The following is a 26992-nucleotide window of genomic DNA, read 5'->3' as shown; positions in this document are numbered from 1 at the left end:
TTATTTTTTCCAGGAACCCAGTGAGTCTTCGTATTTAAGCGTTAAAATAATGTTGTATTCAATATGCAACCAAGTTGAACAGGTCATAATATTTCTCAATTATGTCATTTCCAAGATAGCGCGTGATTTTTATTTACAAGTTTTAACCGTAGAATAGTTGAAATCAACAGAAGTTGTGACAGCAACATTTGAGAAGATCTAAGAAGCTGGTCCCCGCAAAATTGAATCTGAATCTTTCTTACAAATAGATATTTGTTTTCTGTATAGTGCAAAATTATGCACCTGGCAATCTAATCCGTATAAAATCGATACTTATTTATAGATAATTTGATACTAAATGATTGTTTTGTACTTTTGTCATCGTTATTAATGTCTATAACTGTAATAGATACCATGACAAAATGTTGAAGCCTACTTAATGCGAGTTGTAATCCCAGTCCAATAACCTTTTTCAACAATTATCTAAATGGCTGGAAAAATAATTTGATTAACTTGAATAAATATATAATCTTTAAAAAAAGAAAATAAATTTTAGATGATAATTAACGGAATGTTATGTCAGCTTCCGAAAATGGCTGAAATCAAAGGACACCCTTCGACTATTGCCGAAGACTTATGAGTCACTGGCTAATAACTTTGCATTAATACCACGATTTATAACAAGAACACATTGTACACAGCATTTTCGACAAACTGAGTTGTCTTTTTGTTATATCCCCGTACAACAATTTTCGGATCCCCTAAAGGGTTTTCCAGCAAAAAATATCAACTATGCTCAAGTTATGATATTTTTTTTGTTGAATGACTAGAAAACAAATCATTGTTACAGAGCAATGTAGCTTTTTTGTAGTTTACCAACACTTAATGGCATCTGTTCTGCTACACATACATAAGTTTCCACAATGTTTTAATTATGTTAAACTTGACACTAGGAATGTCCTATTCTTAAACAGTTGTTATAATGAATTTTAAACGTTATAACATAATTATGATCAGATGGACGTTAACGTTTAATTTTCATCAACTTAGACGGACCTTGAGCATATAATGGGCAAATAAGTTCATCTTTTTTCTTCAACATCCTGGTATACATTGTTAAGGACTTTGATACCATAGGGCCAGTAGTTTTTGGTTATAGGGTCTTAATGATGCCTAAAGCGTTATATGTTTCTGAAATTCGTTTAGAAAAAGATAGCTAATTTGTTAAAAATAGTTAAAAAATAAATAAAGTAACCAGTTATACCATTTTGATTCCTTTTTATTATTAATGCACATAAGAGAAGACCCCATTTTGTTAATCAGTGTTTGTTGAACAAATACACTGTTAGCATGTTTAGAGCAAAGCTAGAGTGTTTTGATATTTTATACCGTTGTTATTGTTGATTTCACATTCTATAAATTTGTTGTTACATATGCAAACAAAGTGTGTGCGCGCATACTAGGGTAGCGTTAAACACCGTATAAAATGATTTATATCCTTGACTGATCCAAAAAGGTGGTTATTGAAAAACGTGGTGGGGAATACATGTATGTTATATCATATTCATGTCGATCAGTAACAGTATGGTCAATGAAAGTGAAATTTCATATAAAAATGCTCTATAGCTTCAGTCTCTAAATACAGTTAACAGTGACCAGAATGCAGGAGTTTATGTTTCATGTTCAAAATTCTCTAGGGGGAGGACCTCCAAAGCCACCAATTGCAGGAGGAACATCCCCTCCCGCACATACCCCCTTTGACACTTCGTTGCTCAATAACAATCGTCGATGGCAAAAATTTGCACCCCCCTTTTCAAAACCCTGGCTACGGGCCTGTCATTAGCACTCAAACAAATCATACAATATTCACACCAGTAACATCCAAACAATAATGCTGTCTAATGTTCTCACCAGTTACATACATTTGAAGAAAGCTCTTCAATATTTACATCAGTTACATAAACAAGAGAAAATATGTCCAATATTTACATTAGTAACGTAAAGAGGAGAAAAGCTTTCCAGTATTTACATCAGTTACATGGATGAAAATATGTCCAATATTTACATCAGTAACATAAGGAGGAGAAAAGCTTAACAATTTTGAAATTAATAACGTAAAGAGGAGAAAAGGCTTTCAATATCTACATTAGTAACGTAAAGAGGAAAAAAGCTTTCCAATATTTACTTCAGTAACATATAGAGGAGAAAAGCTTTCCAATATTTACTTCAGTAACATAAAGAGGAGAAAAGCTTTCCAATATTTACTTCAGTAACCTAAAGAGGAGAAAAGATTTTCAATATTTACTTCAGTAACATAAAGAGGAGAAAAGATTTTCAATATTTACTTCAGTAACATAAAGAGGAGAAAAGCTTTCCAATATTTATTTCAGTAACATAAAGAGAAGAAAAGATTTCCAATATTCACATAAGTAACGTAAAGAGGAGAAAAGCTTTCAAATAATCACATCAGTTACATACAGAGGATAGAAACATTTCAATTTTACATCAGTAAAATAGGGAGAAGAAAAGTTTTCCAATAATCCCATGAGTAACAAAGAGAAGATTCAGCTTTCCAGTATTTTTATCAGAAACATATAGAGGAGGAAAGCTTACCAATATTCGCATCAGTAACATAATCAGGAGGAAAGCTTACCAATATTCACATCAGTAACATAATGAGGAGAAAAGCATTATAATGGTCACATCAGTATAATAGATAATGAACATGTGTTGTAATGCAGTGGTTATCACCAAAAACACACAAAGTAACATAGGCATTCAAGTTAAAAGAACTATTATGCAATAGCAGACAAAGATATGAAAATAAAAACACCATTAATATATACAGGAGTACTGTGAAGCATTTTCCATTTTTAATGCAGATGCTAGGAAACATAAAACAGATTAAATTTTCAAATCAACACTATTAAACTGACAAGTAAATAAAATATATATAGTTTATATTTTATCCATGCAACAAGCAAATAAGTCAGAACTTTTAACATTGTAGTACCCGAGTCGGCAATGACCAATTGAGCGTAATTAACTCAAATAATCATAGCTGAATTAATACAATTTCTAGTCACTGTGTTTCTATTTTTGCTGAATGTGTGCTGATTATACACATACACAAATAACAAAGATAAACATTTTAACCATGTCTTCTGGTGCAAAAGCATTGACCTGATCTTTTTGTTTCTACTTCACCTTTTCTTGTTTATTGTAAATGAATAGATTCTGTGACAGACGTATGTGCTTATTATTGCTTTGATATATGCTTTAATGCCTGCAGAGAAAGGTGCATAATAATTGCATTGTCTTGAAGGGATTCACATGAAACTTTCCTATCATGATAAAGGGCTTATAGAGAAATTGAAGATTAAAAGGACCATAACTGTACCTTTTAGATGAACAGATTTATTTTTCTTAAGTAAATTTTCTTTAGTTGAGCACAACTCATTTAGTATTGAAGATCTTTGAGTACAACTTTTGAGGATATTCAGAGTATTTGCAGAGTGCATGTCAACAACAAAACATTTTTCAGTTTTTTTGGAGCTCGTGTCTTTTGCATATTTTTGTACAGTCCATTTCTTATGTGGGACATAACTCTGGAAGCATTGCTGTTATTCAAATGAATATATAAATATGCCAAGAACAAGGACCTTAACTCTCTGTTTGGTAGTATATACCAATACAAAGTTATGTTTGTGTTTTTAGTATGTCGAACATAAATCCATAGGTATTGAAGTGAATTACATATTTGTTCTTTGTTTAATGTTACTCTTTTAGTATTGAAAAGAACTTTATAAAAGTTCATATAATGATAGAAAACACAAAGAGGCAGTGCTGTGTACGAAGATCATAGCCCCTTTAAAGTATTTCATAGTTATTGTTCTTGGTTCATTTTTAACCAGGTTTTTCGAAGAAAAAAACTGTTTATTAGATTGGCGAATGTCAGCGGGCGGGCGGGCTGGCGGGCAGAACAAGCTTGTCCGGGCCATAACTCTGTTGTTCATTGTCAGACTTTAAAATCATTTGGCACATTTGTTCACCATCATTAGATGGTGTGTTGCGCGAAAGAATTACGTCGGTATCTCCAAGGTCAAGGTCACAATTTGAGTTTGAAGGTCAAAAATGGCCATAAATGAGCTTGTCCGGGCCATAACTTTGTGGTTTATTGTCAGATTTTAAAATCATTTGGCACATTTGTTCACCATCAATAGATGGTGTGTCGCGCGAAAGAATTACGTCAATATCTCCAAGGTGAAGGTCACAATTTGAGTTTGAAGGTAAAAAATGGCCATAAATGAATGAGCTTGTCCGGGCCATAACTTTGTCGTTCATTGTCAGATTTTAAAATCATTTGGCACATTTGTTCACCATCATTTGACGTTGTGTTGCGCAAAAGAATTACATCGATATCTCCAAGTTCAAGGTCACTAGTTGAGTTTGAAGGTCAAAAATGGCCATAAATGAGCTTCTCCAGGCCATTACTTTGTGATTCATTGTGAGATTTAAAAATCATTTGGCACATTTGTTCACCATCATTAGACGTTTGTCGCGCGAAAGAATACGTTGATATCTCCAAGGTCAAGGTCACAATTTGAGTGTGAAGGTCCAAAATGGCCATAAATGAGCTTGTCTGGGCCATTACTATGTCATTCATTGTGACATTTTAAAATCATTTGGCACATTTGTTCACCATTATTGGACGGTGTGTCGCACCAAAGAATTACGTCAATATCTCCAAGGTCAAGGTCTCCACAACTAAAAATAGATTGATTTTGAAACAACTATGTAACTATGAACAATCAGTAACAATGCACATTTTGATTTTGAGATGTCTCTCTTCATCAGACTTTTTTTATGCCCCCCTTCGAAGAAGACGGGGTATATTGTTTTGCACATGTCGGTCGGTCCGTCCACCAGATGGTTTCCGGATGATAACTCAAGAACGCTTAGGCCTAGGATCATGAAACTAAATAGGTACATTGATCATGACTGGCAGATGACCCCTATTGATTTTCAGGTCACTAGGTCAAAGGTCAAGGTCACAGTGACTCGAAACAGTAAAATGGTTTCCGGATGATAACTCAAGAATGCTTAAACCTAGGATCATGAAACTTCATAGGAACATTGATCATGACTGGCAGATGAACCCCTATTGATTTTCAGGTCACTAGGTCAAAGGTCAAGGTCACAGTGACTCGAAACAGTAAAATAGTTTCTGGATGATAACTCAAGATAGCTTACGTCTAGGATCATGAAACTTCATAGGAACTTTGATCATGACTGGCAGATGACCCCTATTGATTTTCAGGTCACTAGGTCAAAGGTCAAGGTCACAATGACTCGAAACAGTAAAATGGTTTATGGATGATAACTCAAGAATGCTTAGGCCTAGGATCATGAAACTTCATAGGTACATTGATCATGACTGGCAGATGACCAGTATCAATTTTCAGGTCACTAGGTCAAAGGTCAAGGTCACAGTGACTCGAAACAGTAAAATGGTTTCCGGATGATAACTAAAGAATAATTAGGCCTAGGATCATGAAACTTCATGTACATTGATCATGACTGGCAGATGACCCCTATTGATTTTCAGGTCACTAGGTCAAAGGTCAAGGTCACTTTGACAAAAAACGTATTAACACAATGGATTCCACTACAACTGACAGCCCATATGGGGGGCATGCATGTTTTACAAACAGCCCTTGTTTTCTAATTGAAATCAAGGTCAATTTTACACAAGGAGGTTAACAATGCACATTTTGAATTGTCTCCCTTTATCAGACTTTTTTCAACTGAAAACCTGGTTTTGTGACAATTTTGTCCCTTGTCTGTTTTTCAATAGATAAATAAAACTTTGAATGTTAAAATCACACTTTGGGGTCAAAACTGTAAATCAGGGGCATTTTTGCGCTTACAGTGACAGCACAAAATTGCTATAAAAAATTGTGATGTTTTTGTATTCTGAATCAAATACAAAGTAATGTTGTTGATGTATTTTTTTCAGTATTTGCATTTTTATGAAAATATGTATTCTTGTTTCAAAACTGTTAATATGAGTTATAAATTTCAATTAACAATAACTGTTTGGGGGATCCTCCTTGTGAAAGTCAGTGCCATGACTTCCTTATGTTCAATTACTTAAACAAAGAGAAGTAAATAAAATCACACAGTAGATTGGAGCCCTAGTTTATTGATTTATAGGCTTATTTATTGGCGGACATATACTGCTCATTAGATCATTTCAAAAAGCTACAATAGCAACTAATACAATCACAGTAATACAATCATCTCGGAAAAAAATGGATTATCTTAATAATATTTTGCCTTTATACTCTGCCAATCCTTTATATAGCGGTTCGCAGGAGCAAAAGATCACATTGGCGATATCAGGATCACATTCTTACTTGTAGGGTCTTTCATGCATAGTGTTGCAGTTTTTTACCAGTCTTTTTTTGCCATTTAATTATGTTTAATAGAATGCTAGGAGAAATGAATGTTGAAATTATTCATAAATATAGGTCATTTCTGTTATCTAATTTTGATCTGATACACTTTTGTTAAGTACCCAGAAGTAGGCTTTCTGTTGGAAATTACCAGAGGTTCTCTTCCATGAATTATGACTCATATATATGCATACTGACTCGTAAAGTCAGAAGTTAGCATTATGTTGAATTGAACTAGTATGTGTTAAAGGGGGTTTTGGTGAGAAAAGGGGGAGAACAGGGAGAAGTGATGGATGCTTTGAATAGCTATTGAAAACTTGTGTCTTAATACTCAACACTTAAATGTTTTAAATATACTTGTTATTTCTTCATCATTATAGTGAATTTCTTGTATACATGTTTAATAGTTAAATAAATTTAGAAGAAGATATTTGACTCAGTTTGGCTTTAATCCCGTTTCACAAAAATTTTGTGGACTGGTCACAGGAGGCAAATTAACCCCTTCATATTGCCAAATCTAATCCATGATGTTTTGGGCAATGTGCTTAAGGACTGAACGGAGAAAATGGTTACAGTATATATGAATGCAAAGCACAATTTGGCAATATCAGAACATGTCTTTTACCTACCTTTTTTTCATTATGTGTTATAGTCATACGTTATATATCAAATAACATTATTCCAGTGTTTTAAACTGTGTATAATTTGTAATCCAAAAAGAATTGCAGGGTTTTATAAATCATGTACATTTAACAAATTCTAGCTACAAATAAACAGTTCTCATGTTTTTCGTGTAAATCCTCTGCCCTAATAACAGCATGCAAACGTTTTACTGCACATTGTTTTCTTCATCACACTTGTTTTATTTGATAAAATTTTTTCTTTACAAAATAAGGCACCATGAGTTTTGTTCAATTTCCTTTTTGTGTTGTTCAATAGCTGCGTGATATGCTGCAAGTCTCTCTTGATATTCTGCTTCTCTTTCAGCTTCTGCTTCTCTTTCAGCTTCTGCTTCTCTTTCAGCTTCTGCTTCTCTTTCAGCTTCTGCTTCTCTTTCAGCTTCTGCTTCTCTTTCAGCTTCGGCTTTTCTTTCAGCTTCAGCTTCTCTTTCAGCTTTGGCTTCTCTTTCAGCTTGAGCTTGTCTGTCAGCTTGAGCTTGTCTGTAAGCTTCGGCCTGTTTTCGTGTAGCTTCAGCAGCAGCAGCAGCAGCTCTCACAGCTTCTGCCTCTTTTCTTGTAGCTTCAGCAGTAGCTTTTGCAGCAGCAGCAGCTTTTTCAGCTTGGGCAGTTCTTACAGCGGCAGCTTGGAGAGCTTGTTGATGTTTAGCGGCCTCAGCAGCTCTGGCAGTTTCAACAGCTTTAGCAGTTCTAGCAATTTCAGCATCTCTTGCAGCTTGAGCAATCCTTTTGTCTTCAGCAGCTTTAGCTTTAATCTGTTCTTGAACTTCTGCTTTATCTAATTGTTGTTTAGTATCGGAGCTGAAGCAGGTACATTTTTGTTTAGCACTTTCACTGTCAATGATTATTAACATATCTTTAATAATTTCATCCTTTTCTGTGTTTGAGACTTTATTGTCTATGTACATTTCTTTATCTTTGCAAAACTTGAAAACAGGTGTAACTGCTGGATGTTGCATCTCAAGGTTGTTAGGAAAGAGCGTTTCAAGTTCTTCTTCATGCTTAATAAAAGTTATGATAACAAAAGCAAAATAACTAGCTTTGTCTCCAAAGTATGCTATGATTGGTTGGAATTGATCTTTCACATCTGCAATTCTTTGTGGATCAATTACAAAACAAACTGCATGAAATCCAGGTTGCAATGCTTTCTCTGCTTGTAAGAGTTGCTCTTTCAAATATGTGTCTGATTGGCTTGAGGTATCCTTCACTGGGAATTCCACAACCTTTATTTTACGACCATTGCTTTCCCCAATCTAAAAATATAATGTGTAGCATTTAATTGGCAAGTAGCTGAACAAGTTATTAGCTGTGAAATGTTAAGAGAGGTAAGATATTGTTACGATATAATATTATGATAAGCAGCAATATTTGTATGCATTGTATGCTTTAAAAAAGATGCCATAGAGCTGTCACACGGTCTGTATGCCCACCTGAATTTCCATAAAAAAATCCTCTCTCAGCCCTATGTTAGCCATATATTGGTAGATTGTTACCAGTGTTCCTACCTCAAAGGTAAAGGTCACACAAAGGGTAAATGTCAAGCTTCCTCATTCATCACGCAATTTAACATAGCAAATTAAATACTGCCATGAGGAGATGGCATGTTGCTCGTAACAAACTCAAAGGTTAAGGTCAAACTTAGAGGTCAAAAGTCAAATAAAAAAAAAAGTGTGATAAAAGGAGACCAATTCAAAATGTGCATTGTTACTGATCAAAGTGAACCCCCTTGTTTCAAAATCAATCTATTTTTAGTCTTGGCGACCTTGACCTTGGAGATATTGTAATTCTTTCGCGCGACACACCGTCCAATGATGGTGAGCAAATGTGCCAAATAATTTTAAAATCTCACAATGAATGGCATTTATGGCCCGGACAAGCTCATTTATGGCCATTTTTGACCTTTGAACTCAAAGTGAGACCTTGTCCTTGGAGTTATCGACGTAATTCTTTCGCGCGACACACCGTCCAATAATGTTGGACAAATGTGCCAAATGATTTTAATATTTCACAATGAATGACATAGTTATGGCCCGGACAAGCTCATTTATGGCCATTTTTGACCTTTGAAATCAAAGTGTGACCTTGGAGATATCAATGTAATTCTTTCGCGCGACACACCGTCTAATGATGGTGAACAAATGTGCCAAATGATTTTAATATCTCACAATGAACGACAAAGTTATGGCCCGGACAAGCTTGTTCCGCCCGCCCGCCAGACCACCCGACCGCACGCCATCCACCCGACCGCACGCCATTCTACCGCTCGCCTGCCCGCCGACATTCGCCAATCTAATTACCAGTTTTTTCCTTTGGAAAACCTGGTTAAAAACAGCACAACAACAAACAATTTAAACAATATACATTTATACTTGATTAATACTAATTGTGACTAGGTCTTAAATCGAATGCCATTCTAGTACATTCTGCCAGGTTAATTCATGTTTTCCTATTCAAATTAGACATCAGTTGCTTAAATTTTATAATAGAATTCCAGTGTAGATAATACTTAATGTATGTACAATGGACAAATAAACAAAAAATTGTATTCATTCTCAATAACATCCATATTACACCTTGTACATACTCGTTCGCTTCTTATTAAATCATTATAATGCATGATTCAGTTTTAAAGGTATACGGACATTTGCCCCTTCTGACATTTGTCCCTTCATGAAATCATGACTAAACAGACATTTGCCCCTTCACTCAAATTCTCAAGGTGGACATTTGCCCCTTCACTCAATTTCTTAAGGTGGACATTTGCCCCTTTACTAAAATTCTCAATGTAGACATTTGCCCCTTCGACATTTTCCCTTCTATTGCATTGATAATAAACATTGTTTTGTATCATATCTTTATTAACTAATTTTTAAACATGCATGCACGTGATAATGATAATATATGACAATAATATAATAGCACAAAATATCAGTGTGAGTTTTTAAAGCAATTATCTAATAATGATTTGATAATGTTAATGATAAATAGCACATACAATGTTTGCATTGAAGCACACTGAAGGACAAATATTACCGGTATATTATTACTGCCACAGTTCAAATTATAATACTAATTTAATAGTTAAAATAAATCACAAACAAAAACTAAAAGTGTATTTTATAAACACTGAACTATTCACATATTTGAAAGATGTCAACTATTGCTTGTTATAAATCAATACAAAATGCTTGGAAAACTGCTATTTTATAGAACATTTATAAGTCCAAGTCCAACTTTGTAAAAAATCAATGGTTTACAACGAAACTCAAACTTTATCTGTAAGTCATGCAAGTATCTGGAAGCGTTAAGAAGCTCCCGAAAATGAACACCGGATGGACAGACAGATGGACGGGTAGTCCTATATATTTAAACCCTCTTTGAGTTTTTTGTGCCCCCGGATCGAATGATCGGGGGTATATTGTTTTTGGCCTGTCTGTCTGGCATTGTATGTATGTGTGTGTGTGTCTGTCACAAAACTTTAATCTTGGTCATAACTTTTGCAATATTGAAGATAGCAACTTGATATTTGGCATGCATGTGCATCTCATGGAGCTGCACATTTTGAGTGGTGAAAGGTCAAGGTCATCCTTCAAGGTCAAAGGTCAAATATATGGCTTCAAAGCGGCGCAGTAGGGGGCATTGTTTTTCACAAACACAGCTCTTGTCTTTGTATACAAGTGACCCGCATAGCAGAGTTTTTGAGAGCTGGTGCTGAGAATAACTTCCATGATAAAAGTATGAGTTATGAGGAAACTAATTTTCTGCATTCTTTTTATATCATTTGTATAAATTAATAACTAATGTCACTTGTATAACTGTGCAAACAAATGTGAAAATTACTTACTATTTAATATTGATAATAAGAATACTTAAACTAATTAATATGACAGTTTTTTACCATTAAAGAGGTGGTCTACAATTATTTAATTAATGAAGGTATTGATCTAGAGCATCAAAGCTAAAGCATAATGGTAATTAAATGTAACTGTTATATAGAGCTGCAACGATTGGATCCGATGCATCGAAAATCGGTTTTATGCGTCGATTCGATTACGATACCAACCCTACCAAATTCGATTCCATTCTTTAACATATAGACATAGATACGTAAAGCGCGCTGTACTCTGATTATTTGATACGGGAAGGTATAGGTTTTATCTTTACCTGTAATTACTAGGCGCGCCATTGGTTACTTATTACTTTAGTCATCCAATCAATAAGCGCATTACAGTCTACTTTCGGAAAAAGCGTCAAAATGGCTGAAAAAGTTGTGGCCGACAAATTGAAATTATCAGATGCGCCTAAGAAGCTTAAATCAAAAGTGTGGCAGTATTTTGGGTTTCAAATGGTAGCCCTCCCGATAAAGCTTCGTGTATACTATGCTTCACGGACGTGGCGTACCCTAAGTCCGGCTCAACCACTAATCTAATGCAACATGTCAAACGCAAACATAACATTGATTTAGCAGGAGGTAGCACCAGTGCAACTACTCAAGGCGCCAGCCTTATTATTATTAATTTATTTATTATATTATTGTGTAGTCAACACAATCTTCTAGTCAGAAGTTTATTATCCCCGCCGAAAAAAAATTTGGAGGGATTATAGCAATTGGTCCTGTCCGTCTGTCTGTCTGTCCGTCCATCTGAAACTTTGTCCGGAGCATAAATCCAAATCTATTCAATGGATTTACTTTAAACTTAGAATATAAACAGATGGCAACTAGAAGAAGTGCAGTGACCAAGAACCATAACTCTATCTACCTTAGTTTTTGAATTATCTCCCCTTTGATATAACTTTAAAGTGAATTTTTGTCCAGAGCATAACTCTAAATATACTAAAGGGATTTACTTGAAACTTGAAATATAAACAGATGGCAACTAGGAGAAGTGCAGTGACCAAGAACCACAACTCTATCTACCTTAGTTTTTGAATTATCTCCCCTTTTATATAACTTTAAAGTAAATTTTTGTCCCAAGCATAACTCTAAATCTACTAAAGGGATTTACTTGAAACTTGAAATATAAACATATGGCAACTAGGAGAAGTGCACGGACCAAGAACCATAACTCTATCTACCTTAGTTTTTGAATTATTTCCCCTTTGATATAACTTTAAAGTGAATTTTTGTCCAGAGCATAACTCTAAATATACTGAAGGGATTTACTTGAAACTTGAAATATAAACAGATGGCAACTAGGAGAAGTGCAGTGACCAAGAACCACAACTCTATCTACCTTAGTTTTTGAATTATCTCCCCTTTTATATAATTTTAAAGTAAATTTTTGTCCCAAGCATAACTCTAAATCAACTGAAGGGATTTACTTGAAACTTGAAATATAAACAGATGGCAAGTAGGAAAAGTGCAGTGACTAAGAACCACAACTCTATCTACCTTAGTTTTTGAATTATCTGCCCTTTTATATAACTTTAAAGTAAATTATGTCCGGTGCATAACTCCAAATCTATTCAATGGATTTACTTTAAAATCAGAATATAAACAGATGGCATCTAGGAGAAGTGCAGTGACCAAGAACCATAACTCTATTTACCTTAATTTTTGAATAATCTCCCCTTTTATATAACTTTAAAGTAAATTTTTGTCCAGAGCATAACTCTAAATATACGAAAGGGATTTACTTGAAACTTAAAATATATATAGATGGCAACTAGGAGAAGTGCAGTGCCCAAGAACCACAACTCTATCTACCTTAGTTTTTGAATTATCTCCTCTTTTATATAATTTTAAAGTAAATTTTTGTCCGGAGCATAACTCTAAATCTACTAAAGGGATTTACTTGAAACTTGAAATATAAACATATGGCAACTAGGAGAAGTGCAGTGACCAAGAACCATAACTCAATCCACCTTAGTTTTTGAATTATCTCCCATTTTATATAATTTTAAAGTTAATTTTTGTCCGGAGCATAACTCTAAATCTACTGAAGGGATTTACTTGAAACTTGAAACTTAAACAGATGGCAAGTAGGAGCAGTGCAGTGACTAAGAACCATAACTCTATCTACCTTAGTTTTTGAATTATCTCCCCTTTTATATAATTTTAAAGTAAATTTTTGTCCCGAGCATAACTCTAAATCTACTGAAGGGATTTACTTGAAACTTGAAATATAAACAGATGGCAACTAGGAGAAGTGCAGTGACCAAGAACCACAACTCTACCTTAGTTTTTGAATTATCTTCTTTATATAATTTTAAAGTAAATTTTGTCCGGAGCATAACTCTAAATCTACTGAAGGGATTTACTTGAAACATGAAAAATAAACAGATGGCAAGTAGGAAAAGTGCAGTGACTAAGAACCATAACTCTATCTACCTTAGTTTTTGAATTATCTCCCCTTTTATATAATTTTTAAGTTAATTTTTGTCCGGAGCATAACTCTAAATCTACTGAAGAGATTTACTTGAAACTTGAAACTTAAACAGATGGCAAGTAGGGGCAGTGCAGTGACTAAGAACCATAACTCTATCTACCTAAGTGTTTGAATTATATCCCTTTATTTAATTTCAAAGTAATTTTTTGTCCGGAGCATAATGAATTATCTCCCTTTATTTGTTTTTACAAATATTATTCTACTCTCTAAAACAAATGTTGTCATACAAGCAAACACATTTCGGTGGGGATTTGGCACTACTGTGACAAGCTCTTGTTGATATAAATATTGAGTTCCTAATTTGCTATTCTTTTTATGTGTTTTATTGAAATATTGACATAGTTTGTCAGAAAATTGGCAGTTTCTTGCTAAATATTTCTTACAAATGTTAATTTAACCCACTTTTTTAAAACACTGTTGAACCAACCAAACTATATCTAACAAACACACAAATGCCCAAGATATCTAGGTATGCCACACATTTGAACAGAAATGTTTATTTTGAGGCAGAAGAGTGAATATATGATAAAACTAGGTTGAAAGATGATAATCGAAACAATCGGTATCAGACTGTCTGAAATCCAAATCGAATCGAAACGAGCTGTTGGTGAATCATTGTAGCTCTACTGTTATAGTTGTGAAAATGTAAGATATTTATAAACTTGTGTTATCAAAGTTGGTATTAAAAAGGCGTGTTAAGGTAAATATATTTTTTTCAAATCATTAATAAAATAGAATTATGGAATTATCTTTTATTAAATACTTTTTACAAAAATAATTTTTTCTAAAGTTATTTTATGACACAGATCACAAAGTTAAAATGACACAGTTGAATTCTGTTTAAATTAAATTAAATTCATTGAAAGTAACACTTATAACAAGAGTGCCAAACTGTCACAAGATACGCCCGTTTGAAGGTTTTGGTCACCATGCTCAATGCTTGAAATGCACCAAGTGACCTCGAGACCTAGTTATTGACCCGGCATGACCCATATTTGAACTTGACCTAGATATCATTTAGACGTAACATCTGACTAAATTCGGTGAAGATCAGATGAAAACTACTTCAATTAGAAAGCGGACACCATGCTAAATGCTTGAAATGCACCATGTGACCTCGAGACCTAGTTATTGAACCAGCATGACCCATATTTGAACTTTACCTATATATCATTAAGACGTAACATCTGATTAAATTCGGTGAAGATCAGATGAAAACTACTTAAATTAGAGAGCGGACACCAGCTGAATGCTTGAAATGCACTAAGTGACATCGTGACCTCGTTTTTGACCCGGCATGACCCATATTTTAACTTGACCTACATATCAATTAGACTCAATTTCTGTCCAAATTAGGTGAAGATCAGATGAAAACTACTTCAATTAGAGAGCGGACACCATACTAAATGCTTGAAATGCACCAAGTAATCTCATAACCTCGTTTTTGACCCGGCATGACAGATATTCGAACTTGACCTACATATCATCTAGACACAACTTCTGACCAGATTAGGTGAAGATCGGATGAAAACTACTTAAATTAGAGAGCGGACACCATGCTAAATGCTTGAAATGCACTAAGTGACCTCGTGACCTAGTTTTTGACCCGGCATCACCCATATTTGAACTTGACCTACATATCATCTAGACACAACTTCTGACCAAATTTGGTGAAGATCGATAGCATTCTTCCGGTCGCCATATTGTACATTTCATAAACAAAGATAATTTTTGGGCTTCTGTTTTTACACTACAAAGTTTATTAAAGCAGAGAGGAAACATCAAGACCAGAGCTGATCCATATCCCAACACTACCGCTACAGATACCTTGCCCGTCCATGATTTGTTTTGTTTTCTTTTTCGTAAACTCTAAATAGCACTTTTCGGACGTCATTTGGTATTCGGAATTTATTTTTGGTTTTTACATAACAACATTTAACAACTACCAAATGACTTAATTTACCATTATTATTTATTTATATAAACTTTATTGGGTTGTTTACCGGTGCGGTGCTTGTAATTTATGCTTTACTGTCAGGCTATGGAAAACTAAATTAACAGTGACTAGTAATAATTTATCCGTATTGGTTGACTTTCTTAGGACTACGACTGTAGCAGTCATTATTTCTTTATTCCCAGTCAAATTTTTTTTCAATACCTTCAATTCCTTCAAATGTCTTCTTACAATAAAGTATCCAAGGGGCAGGGCAAGAACCTGACCCCTTTACTAGGGTAGGCGCTTTCAGGGTTGGATTCTCATCACCATACCCACAACACCATGCCCTTTAGGTGCCTCCTCCAGTCAGTCGGAAGTGTAGGCTCCATTTTGTCCTTCTTTTCTATCTTCCAACTGGCCCTGTGTTTGGGAACTTCCCGGATTCGTTGAGCGGACTGTGCCCCTTGCGTCTGGCTGCGTCTTACTGCAGCTCAAGTCTGCTCAGGCGCTTGCTACCCTTCTCTCACCTTGGCAGCGTCGCAGTCCCGACCTTATCTCCCTCAAACATGAGGTCAGTTTCAGGTCTTATAGCAAGGATCCCGGAAAGCCAGGAACTAACAGAACTTCAAAGATGTCTTGTATTTAGCCCTGCGATTCCCCTTTCTGAACTTTCTATTACCAACTTGGAGAGGGTCGATCCCTATCGCCCCGCGCAGCCTGGCTTTCCGAGACTGGTTAAAATATCTTTCCTTACCTCTATACCAGTCCCTAACAAAATTCTTGTCAAGGGCACTAATATTGCCCTTGACATTCATCCCTGCTCGGTCCAACCTGCCCGGTGTTTCAACTGCCAGGGTTTCGGCCACATAGCCAGCAGGGGCAAATGTTCTAGCATTACTACCTGTTGCCGCTGCGCCGGATCTACCTGCCAGAGAAAGTGCACCAGCAAAACACGTTGGTGCGCCAACTGTGGCGGCCCGCACTCAGCATCCTACCAGGGGTGCCCCTCCTATAAGAAGGCTGTAACTTTAGCCACTTTTGCCCATTTTTATGGTGTCACCTGGTCTGAGCAGGCTATTCGCACCTGACACTGTGAGCCACAGCGTGGGCGCCCATAACACAACCAACACAACAGGTCCCACGTCATCACCCAAACATGCCTCTACCGGGAGTATCACGCCCCAAACTGAGAGGTCATGTCCTATAGTTAAGGGGTTAGTGGGTAAGAGTACCCCCCTCAACCTATTAATAGGGAACCCCCACCCCCAAGGTTACTTTTGTGGAACCGGTATCCAATCACACACCTGATTTACACACACACCCCCCCCCCCCCTGTATCGCCTATCCAGGGGGATTCACCCACTCAGAGACGCCCTCCTGTGGCTACCAGAGGGTCCTCCCCGTCCACCACGTTGACCGACGGTGCTAGCGACACCACCTGTAGTGGCCCTACACTGTCGGACGACTCCATGTTTGATGTGAATGGGAGAGACTCTCTGGTGTCTGTGCACTTCAGTATATTGGAGAATCTCACTATCTCTGGTGTGCGAAATAGAGAAGGAGCCCCGAGTTAGTGTCCCTCCTAACCGTCCCAGAATGGTCGACTCCCAGACATCCCCAATGAGCTCCCCTGCTGACAACACCAGCAGACGTAACTCGTTTGCTGGGGACTCATTTATCAAAATCAAGGATCCCCCAGCAACAGGTCCCACATATAGGAAAATATATCTCAGCGAGCTGGCGGATCTGGTTGCTGAGATACTAAAGGACCAGAAAAGGCCCACTGGGAGTCGTGTTATCTCCTACATTTATAACAAAATTGATTCTTGGTTCAAAAATTGCAGAGAATCACTAACAAATGTCATCCCCCCTGATAAATCCCTAACTAATAAAATCCATTCTGGAACTGGGGATCCTCCAATAATAGCAGATCCAGGATACCCCCCCTCCCGGCCGGCAGTCCCCTCTCCGTAAACAAGAAACCTGTTCGACTTGCCAGGACCCCCGCGAAACTCAAAGGGGGTGGCCATAAACTTGGAGTTAAATCTCCACATCATAAAATTAATCAGTTTAAACGCAAGTTAATTTCACACCACTACGGACAGTAATCTGCAAATCATTTCTTTCAATATTGGTGGTCTTACCGCCAACAAACTTACAGAGTTAAAGTATTTTATTGATAATAACCCTAATACTCATATCCTATGCTTACAGGAAACAAAATTTTCCAATAGTACAGTAAAACATATACCTGGGTACAACTGTGGATTTAAAAATTTTGATATTTTAAACCATAATATTGCTGGTGGCCTTGCCATATATATTAAAAACTCAATTAATTATGAACACCTGGGAGTGAACAACCAATTTAAATCTGATGGTAGCACTGCTATTGAGGCATTAGCAATTAAATTGGTTATTGACAAGAACCAGCCTCTTATTCTGGTCAATTTATATTCAAGAGGATGTGATCTTGAAACTCTGAACGGCCTCTTTAAGGAATTAAGGACCATTAAAGGACCCTTTGATGTAATATTCACAGGCGCCTTTAATGCACATCACCCTGCTTGGGGTTCCATCAATTCAGATGCAGAAGGTCAGGCGGTAATAGAATGGTTGGACGAGCAAGATCTTATACTGCTCAATGACAGTTCTCCAACCAGACTTAACCCGACTGGTTTAAACTCCCACATTGACCTTACTGCTGTTAATGCCAGGATAGCAAGTGCGTCTGCAACCGTTAATGATACCATGGGATCTGATCAACTCCCACAACAGGTTACCCTGCTCAACTATATTGCACAGGGAACTGAGGCTCAATGCTCAGGAGAGCAAAAGTTTTTATTGGAAAAAGCTAATTGGGCTCAGTTTAGGGACCTCTGCTCAGATCTCTCCCTTGCAGATGTTCACTCTCAGGACACTTATCTGTTTTGTAACATCTTAACTAGTAAGATACTGTCCATAGCGGAATGTAGCATACCGGTCTCCTCCGGCAAGGTTAAGGCCAGAAATAGGGTCCCGTGGTGGAATGAGGCATGCTCCAAGGCAGTACAGGCCCGTAAAAAAGCTTTAAAAATTCTTAAAAAGAACTCCGCTGAGCATCATCTTCTTAATAACATGTATAGGTCCCTCGAAAATCAGGCAGAGCAGGTTATTTTGGACGCAAAAACTCAAAATTGGAAAGAATTCTGTGATTCAGCAATTATTAATAAGAAAAAAACAAGGGATTTTTGGCAAAAAATTCACAGAATTAAAGGAAAATCATTCACCCCTGTACCGCTACTTAAATTTAAAGGCAAAATTGTAACTACCCCAAGGGAAAAGGCTCAATTTTTGGTACGTCACTTCCAATCTGTCTCCAGTGACTCAAACCTTCCCGTTGAAACTTTGAATTATCAAAAGTGGTTTGATACTGAGCACCAAAATATTTTAAATGAGCCTGGGGACAACAGCAGGCCTCTCAATTTACCATTTACTATAACAGAATTATTAAGTGCCATTAACACCAGGAGCAACACCGCCACGGGGCCTGACAAAATAGCATATTTAATGTTTAAAAATATGCCAGCCATAACTCTCAAAATTTGGCTTAACCTATTCAATCAGGTGTATAGGACAGGCACGGTACCACCCGAGTGGAGGCAGGCCACAGTGATTCCAATTCCTTAACCCGGTAAAGAAAAAAATAATCCAAACTCATATCGTCCAATAAGTTTAACATCACACGCAGGTAAATTATTAGAAATAATGGTCAAAAATAGATAAGAACACTTATTGGAATCTAATAACATACTAAACCCCTTCCAGTCTTGCTTTAGGAAGGGGTGATCCACTCTAGATCAGCTAGCTAGATTACAACATGACATTCTTTCTGCAAAAAATCAAGGGCAATCAGTATTAGCAATTTTTCGGACCTTCAGGCCGCCTTTGATTTAACATGGACCTTTGGCATATTAAAAAAGCTAGCTGACTATGGAATCACTGGATACTGTTTCCACTACCTCAGAGCTTTCCTAGTGGGCCGTAAAATCCAGGTCAGGGTCGATGGGGAGTTATCAGAGTTAGCCATAACTGACCGCGGAACCTCCCAGGGGTCTGTATAATCCCCGACTCTGTTCTCCCTCATCGTCTGATGCCGTAAAAGACTCAGGAATGGTTAATTCCCAGTTTGCTGATGACTCAGGCACTTGGTTAAAGGGGTCTTACATGTAACGCCTGCAAAAGAGGGCTCAAGCAGGCTTAGACTCCATATGGAAATGGGCAATTGAATGGGGATTCAAAATTTCTCCAACCAAAACAGTAGGAGTACTATTTGGCGACCAAATTCAGCACTCTTTGGACTTAAATTTAGGCGGCACCAAAATTATCTTTGAAAAAGTGGTGAAATTTCTAGGTATGTACTTAGATAAACAGTTAACTTTTACTCACCACTTCAAATATTTGGCAGAAAGGTGCGAAAGGGACCTAAATTTAATGAGAATGTTAAGAGGCACAGGTTTCGGATCAGATAAAAATAGCCTCTTAACTCTCTACAAGTCTCTTATACGTCCAAAGCTAGATTATGGAACCCAGATCTATGCATGTGCAAAGCCAAACGCCCTAAAAATGGTTGATGCCATTCAACACAAGGCCGTTAGGATAGCTCTAAGAGCCCTAAACTGTACCATACATGCCATACGTCCCGGATTGTCCGGGACAGTCCCGGAAATGAAGAACTTGTCCTGCTTTCTTGGAAATCTGTCAAATGTCCTGGAATTAACAAAATCCATATATACATGTACCTTATCTTAGCCTTAACTTCACCTCGAATCTGTGAATATCTGCAGCGTCTCCATGACAATGCCTACCCGAATAGGCAGACTACGCTACGTGTCAAAATCGATCAATTAACAGGGGTCCTGTTATCATATCGATTGTTTCATGTTCGCGGTCAAACCAAAAAGGCAGCATTGTTTAATGTGGTTGTTAATTGACTTTAATCTACTACGTCATTATTTCCCGCTGCGTAAAGGCAAATGATAGTTGTTCACACATCTGAAGTCCAACATCGCTGAGTAAAAAATTAAAAGCAGTTTATGTTCGCACGTTTAACCGACAAAGAAGTTGAGTAAAAAACTGTTTTGTTGTATTTGTTTTATTGTGATTGGTTGTATGTATTGTGAATTGATTTGAGTTGACGATTTAACGGTACTGTATTGTTGTATTTTTTATTATATAAATGTTATAAATGAATAAAGGCTTATCAACAACTACGCTTTTCACAGTCTTAATAACAATAATGCAGTGACGTCACCATCTATGTTTAGAACGCTTACACTGAAAACACGTGGCTTGTATCTAGTAACGGAAGTAGTAATGTTTAATTTGACGTTAATAGATAAAGTGTATTTCGGATAGGCTTTCGAACTTTTGCAATTAACGATGCGAAACAAAAAAAACGTACCAAAAATGCATATGTCTATAAATATCGCTACATTTTATACATGTCCCGGAAAATCAGCAAAAGTCCTGGACAATTTAACTCAATGTCCCGGAATTGGTCTGAAAAATTATGGCATGTATGACTGTACACCGGGTGCACTGCTTGAGGAGGAGGCCGGTATGCTGCCTCTTGACTTGCGCAGAAAACAACAGTCCCTTAATTTCTGGGCCAGGGCTAAGTCTCGGCATGGTTCAAACCCCGTTAACAAACTTGTTGGGACTGGCACCTTCATCAAGGGGAAAATACTTAAGCGTAAGCATGTCGCCCTACCATTTGGTGCGAGTATTAGGACCGTTGTTGAAGATGCTGGCCTCGACAAGGTACCTGTAGCAGACCTGAGGCCCTCCAAGCCCCCCCCCCCCCTGGACGCTTTGACCCATTGATGTTGACCTATCACTCTCTACTAAAGTAACTAAAACTGACTTGCCACAACTCATCAAGTCAGAAGCTCACTCCCTTATAGATAATATGTATGCTGAGCATCTAAAAATCTACACTGACGGCTCCAAATGCCCTAACTCTGGTTTGGTAGCCAACTCTTTTGTAATTCCTTCAAAAAATATTACCAAAACGCACACGCTCAGCAACAATCTCTCTATTTTTACAGCAGAACTTTTGGCAATTAAATACTCTTTGTGCTGGATATTGGTCAATAAACCTGCTAAAACTGCTATTTTATCAGACTCAATGTCATCTCTTGAGTCTATAAAAAGCAGAAATAGCAGATCTAGGCCTGATATTTTAGCTAGCATTTTGGAACTTCATCAACAGTGTCTAGATAAATCTTTAAAGGTCACATTAGTATGGTGTCCAGCACATGTCAACAAATTGGAATGAGCAGGGCGACAGGGGGGCTAAGGAGGGCCTCTTGAGGGGGGCCATAGATGCTGGGGAACCCCTGGCACCTACTGAAATCTACTCCCTGGCAAAACAATTTGTTGTGAGCCAGTGGAATCTCTGGACTGACAATTTGACTACCTGTCGACATACTTTCACCAGACCCGGGAAAACCCTCAGGCCGCCTGACAGATACTCAGCAAGCATTGTGCTTGACAGAGCCATCATGCGCCTGAGGATGGGAACCACCCTTTTACCCGGTGGCACGGGAAAGTATGTCCTCGGTGTAGACCATGCATGTCCTAGGTGTCAGGAACCCCTCACTGCGCCCCACATGCTGCTACACTGTCAAAACCATAAGGCGCAGAGGGACCACCTCGAAGCTGCATTGCACTCCCATGGACTAGTTTTAAACCTTTTCAACGTGCTAGACCCCAAGGGAGCAGCTAGGGGCCCGGTCTTCTCTGCCCTCGCCAAATACCTTCTAGACTGTCAAATAACTGACAAGATCTAGGTCATTTGGGGAGGGAGAGCAGCCAACACCCACCCAATTACTCAGTCATGTGACTGACTTGTTTTAAACAGTGTAATCTTTACACAAATCTGACATAGTTATTGTAATTGTGTTGGATTTGTGTCACTTTGACACAACTTTGTTTTAGTTTTTAATGGGATTATTGTTCTACCCTGCCCTTTCTAAATCAGGCCAATGGTATTGACCTGGTATTCTTTATTTTAAAATATTTTTAATGAGAGTGTGACGTTAGTCCACCATTTACATTCTGCAGATTCTTAATATATTCATATTTTATAGCAGTTTTATTTAATAAGAAAGGATGAGGCTGTACAGTAACCCGAGTATGTTGGCTGCATTGCGAACCCTCCTTTCCCCTCTGACACCCCCCCTTCTCCTTCAAACTCGAAGAACCATGTCAGACAGGAGTGCACGGTGCAGGGTCACACACCTTGCAAACTCATTTTAGCCATTTCAAGGGTATTACCAACTCTGTGGTAGTATAATTAATTTTAAACTAGCCATATATAGGGTTATAATATATAATGTACACATGTACATTTATTTGTTAGTTTGACTTCCTAACTTCCATTGAAATTGTTTCTTTGCTTATATAGCAAAAGAGGTACTTTTGTACCATTTTTACCCTGTTCATCCCCTACATATAATAATATATAATGTACACATGTACATTTATTTGTTTGTTTGATTTTTTTAACTTCCATTGAAATTGTTTCTTTGCTTATATAGCAAAAGAGGTACTTTTGTACCATTTTTACCCTGTTTATCCCCTATATATTTAGTATTATAGGTTGGATATGGGCATCTTGTGGGTTTTCTCTGCATTTTAATGTGACTTGGTACTCCTTTGACCAATTCCTTTTACAGGATAACTTCAGTATTACAATATCATTTTTTTTTTTTTTTTTTAGCTATGTTTCTCCATTTATAATTTCTATTTACCGTGCACTCCCTCTGGTCTAGGGGACACAACCTTAATACAACCTTCATACAACTTCTCCACCACAATTACCTCCCATGTATTCATTTATTCATTTGTACCCATGCTAGCTCATACTGTCCACACCAGCTTACACTTCCAAAACTCCCCTTCTTTTAAACCCCTCAGGGTGGCATCATGTATTTTACTTATTAATGAATGCTTGCAGTTTTGTACATATTGTACATACTTGTTATCTTAGTTATATAGAAACCTCTTTGCTTTGTTTAATTTTTAACTGTAAATTCCATTGTTTTACCTCATAATTCTTAAGTGGCCCTATAAAGGTAACCGTTTTTGGCGACAAGTAAGTAATTAATTGTAATATATTAATATTACTTTTGACTTTCTTTTAAATATTGTCTTAACGCCACTCTGGGGGGACATTTCTCCTTCATAGCCCAATACTCTTGTTTCATACAGACAGGGTCTTATGTTGGAGCATTACGGCTATATTCCCTGTCTGCAAGTGTTCAACATTGTGCCACATATACTAATACACTCTAGTTACAATACAAACTATATATAAACTAAAACTAAATTACAATTACCAATTACAACTTTTTTCTTTTATATTTATATATAATTGCATGTTTACATGCAAATCCGCCTTCTCTTATCAGAGCTATTAAATCAGGCTCATCTTTCCCTATTATTTAATGTTCCTAAATCCTTATATCTTCCCATCACTAAGAGTTCTTTGTATAGCATATAACTCCAACAACAACTTCCCATCCATCCATAGATTTACTACATAGTGGCAATGTTAAACCACTTTGTGATCTGTAAAATTTTAATTATTAAAAATTATTTTCTATTTCATACATATTACACATCCGTGTTATCCTTTTCTTTCAAAGAAACATAAATTTAAATAATAATTATTTATTTTTCAACAATTGAATCACAGATCAAAGTTTAAAAGACTCCAACAATCCCATTGCTGTATATCTGAACAATGGGTCTAGTAAAGATGATGCACATATAACAGTATGTGTTTTCACCAGCCTTACTTATTAAAATTGGGCTTTTCTCTCTCTCTCTCTTTAATTTTAAAGCATAAAACAGCAATATCATAATAATAATATTAATAATAATAACAATAAATCAACATCAGCATAGTAGTATGAAAGGATGTAATTCTTCCTTTTTGATTCATACATTTCCTAATGAAATTCTGCTTTGATACATTTTAAAAGTGCAAAAGAGCAGACTCAAACATTATGATTGGTTATCTCTGTCACGTCCGTGCAAGAGCAGACACCATGTCAAGGTCGTTCTTTGTGTGAAATTTTCATCCCAAAACGGATTGACCTTCTTGCGTTTGCGCGGACGTGACAGAGATAACCAATCAGAGCCATGCTTTTAAATACTGTCAACCAATGAAAACACCGCTTTCTAACAGCTTTATGCAAGAAATTGCTAATTAATTTTATTGAGTACTGCGTTTTTAACGCTTTTTGAATAAGTAAAGTATAGATATTTTTAAACCAAAAGATTTTTATTGAAGCACCGCATCAACACTGCAATGTATTGTTGTATTATAAATGGTACAGCCCAGTAAAATCGGGCTGACCATATTATAGCCGTTTTCGGCTTCTTAAACGTAGAGTTTTATGTTAAGCAGTGTGCTCCAGCAATGGTTTCTAACCGAAGTCCCGAGGGTAAACCACCCCATAATGTATGTATGAAGATCGGATGAAAACTATTTGAATTAGAGAGCGGACAATGTTGTGGACGCCGCCCACCCGCCTGCCAAGGGTGAAAGTATAATACGTCCCATTTTAAAAACGGGCGTATAAAAAAAGGAGAATGACATGTATAAGCTATAAGCATATCACGAATAAACTCTCTTCAAACCACCATTGAATTCACAATCATAGGCACTATATAAATAGAGGGCAAATGTCCGAAGGGGCAAATGTCCACCTTGAGAATATGTCAGTTTAGTCCTGATTTCATGAAGGGGCAAATGTCCAAAGGGGCAAATTTCCTACATTCAGTTTTAAACTAACTTACCAGAAATGGCCACTGTTAGAAGATGTGGCACATCTGACTCAATGTTGATGAAACTTGGTTGGGTGGTTTATCTTGACAATATCTAGGCCGAAATCCGTCAATTTAATTTATAAAAAAGGTCATATGTCAATTCTTAGAAAAAATTGTTAGTTTTGTTTTTAATTGCAACCTTATTCAAGTGTTGGATGTTTCCTACTGGAAATTCAATAATGACATACCTATTATAATTCAGTGATTCTATAATTATATATTATATAATTAAATTTTTAGTTATAGAAATAAAAGAATAACAGCGACCTAGTTAAAAGATTGTTGGAGCTATAAATCTCATTTATGACTCAATCTTGATAAAACTTTGTCATAATATTTATCCTAACAATATTTGGGCCGAGTTTGAATCTTGGTTACATGTGTCTAAAAATATATGACTTTGCTAAATATTAGACACAACTTATTACAACTCTGAAGGCAAAATTTATTACTCTATCTTGATGTCAGAATATTTTTTATCCAGACACAATCTAGGCCAAGATAAAAGCTGTGTAATGTGTATCTAAAAACTAGGTCACTCAATCAAATCTTAGAAAACCTTGTTGCAATTATAGAAGCCATTCTTGTGACTTAATATTGATGAAACTTGGTCAGGAGGTTTTTGAAAATATCTAGGCCGTTTTTTTTTATTCTGGGACCTGTGCTTACACAAAAGTTGGTCAACTGGTCAAATCTTAGGAATCACTTGTTACCATTCTTGTAGGGATGTTTAGAATGTGTATCTTAACACTTTGTAAATCAAGTTGGAATTTAATTGAGGTAGGGTCAAAAACAAGGTCATCTGCTCAAATCTTTGATAGTTGGTATACCTTGAACTAAGTTGAAGGCTTTAGAGTTATCATCAACTTCTTTTTTCACTTATACACTATATTTTCACTTCAATTATATGTTAATTTCCAAGGTTAAAGATTTAAAGTCTCTATAACGCTCAAAATCAACTAAAATAAAGTTAACACCTAAACAATCAGTGGTCCTTATAGCAATAGCCACAATTTCAACGATAGATGTGGTATGATGATATAGATTTTTGTAGATACAAAATGCTCGTTTTTATTTATTTGCGACCACAATAAATTCCATGTTAATTTCCAGCGAATATATCTATTCATACGACACACAAACACTTAAATGGTACCATATGTTGAAACCATAATGAAAACGAGCATTTTGTATCCACAAACATCTATTTTACCACACCACATCTGGCGTTGAAATTTCGGCATTTGCCATAAGGAACAATGCTTTTTAATTGTTTAGTTTTATTTTACGAAATATTGTACGAAATTTTCATTGATTTTGAGTAGCAATGTTACTTTAAAGAGCTCTTAGCACTTGCAATCTACCTGTGTTTGTTTACATTAGTTCCTTACCTGTATTTCTATGCATGCATTCCCCACTGTTGAAGCATTTTCAGTAAACAAGCTTTTTCCCAGAAGTGAGTTTCCTGTAGCACTTTTTCCATGGCCAGGTAGTCCAATAAGGAGAATTCTTAGATCTAACAATACAGAAACATTATTTATATTAAGGTAGCGCAACCGTAATGGGCACCTATCCAAATATAATCTAATCTATTATTTTCTAAATCAGCATCATTTCACTGAACTACATGCAAATTTTTAGGTAGTCTGTCCATGCTTTTAAAAAAAATAT

At 36.5% G+C, this 26992-nt stretch overlaps 1 protein-coding gene across 1 annotated transcript; it reads right to left on the bottom strand.

The window, feature by feature from the left end:
- Window positions 1-7320: 7320 nt before the first annotated feature.
- LOC127864890 (uncharacterized abhydrolase domain-containing protein DDB_G0269086-like) lies at window positions 7321-26957 on the bottom strand. The gene is made up of 2 exons (XM_052404781.1): window positions 26713-26957; window positions 7321-8367 (listed from the first exon to the last, which is right to left on the bottom strand). The coding sequence occupies exon 2, from the start codon at window positions 8071-8073 to the stop codon at window positions 7321-7323; it is 753 nt and encodes a 250-aa protein (XP_052260741.1). The 5' UTR covers window positions 8074-8367; window positions 26713-26957.
- Between the last annotated feature and the right edge of the window lie 35 nt (window positions 26958-26992).

Source organism: Dreissena polymorpha, chromosome 1 (assembly GCF_020536995.1).
Source record: "Dreissena polymorpha isolate Duluth1 chromosome 1, UMN_Dpol_1.0, whole genome shotgun sequence".
NCBI lineage: Eukaryota > Metazoa > Mollusca > Bivalvia > Myida > Dreissenidae > Dreissena > Dreissena polymorpha.
The sequence above is the reverse complement of the archived record's forward strand: the minus strand, read 5'-3'. Positions and strand labels throughout refer to the sequence as shown.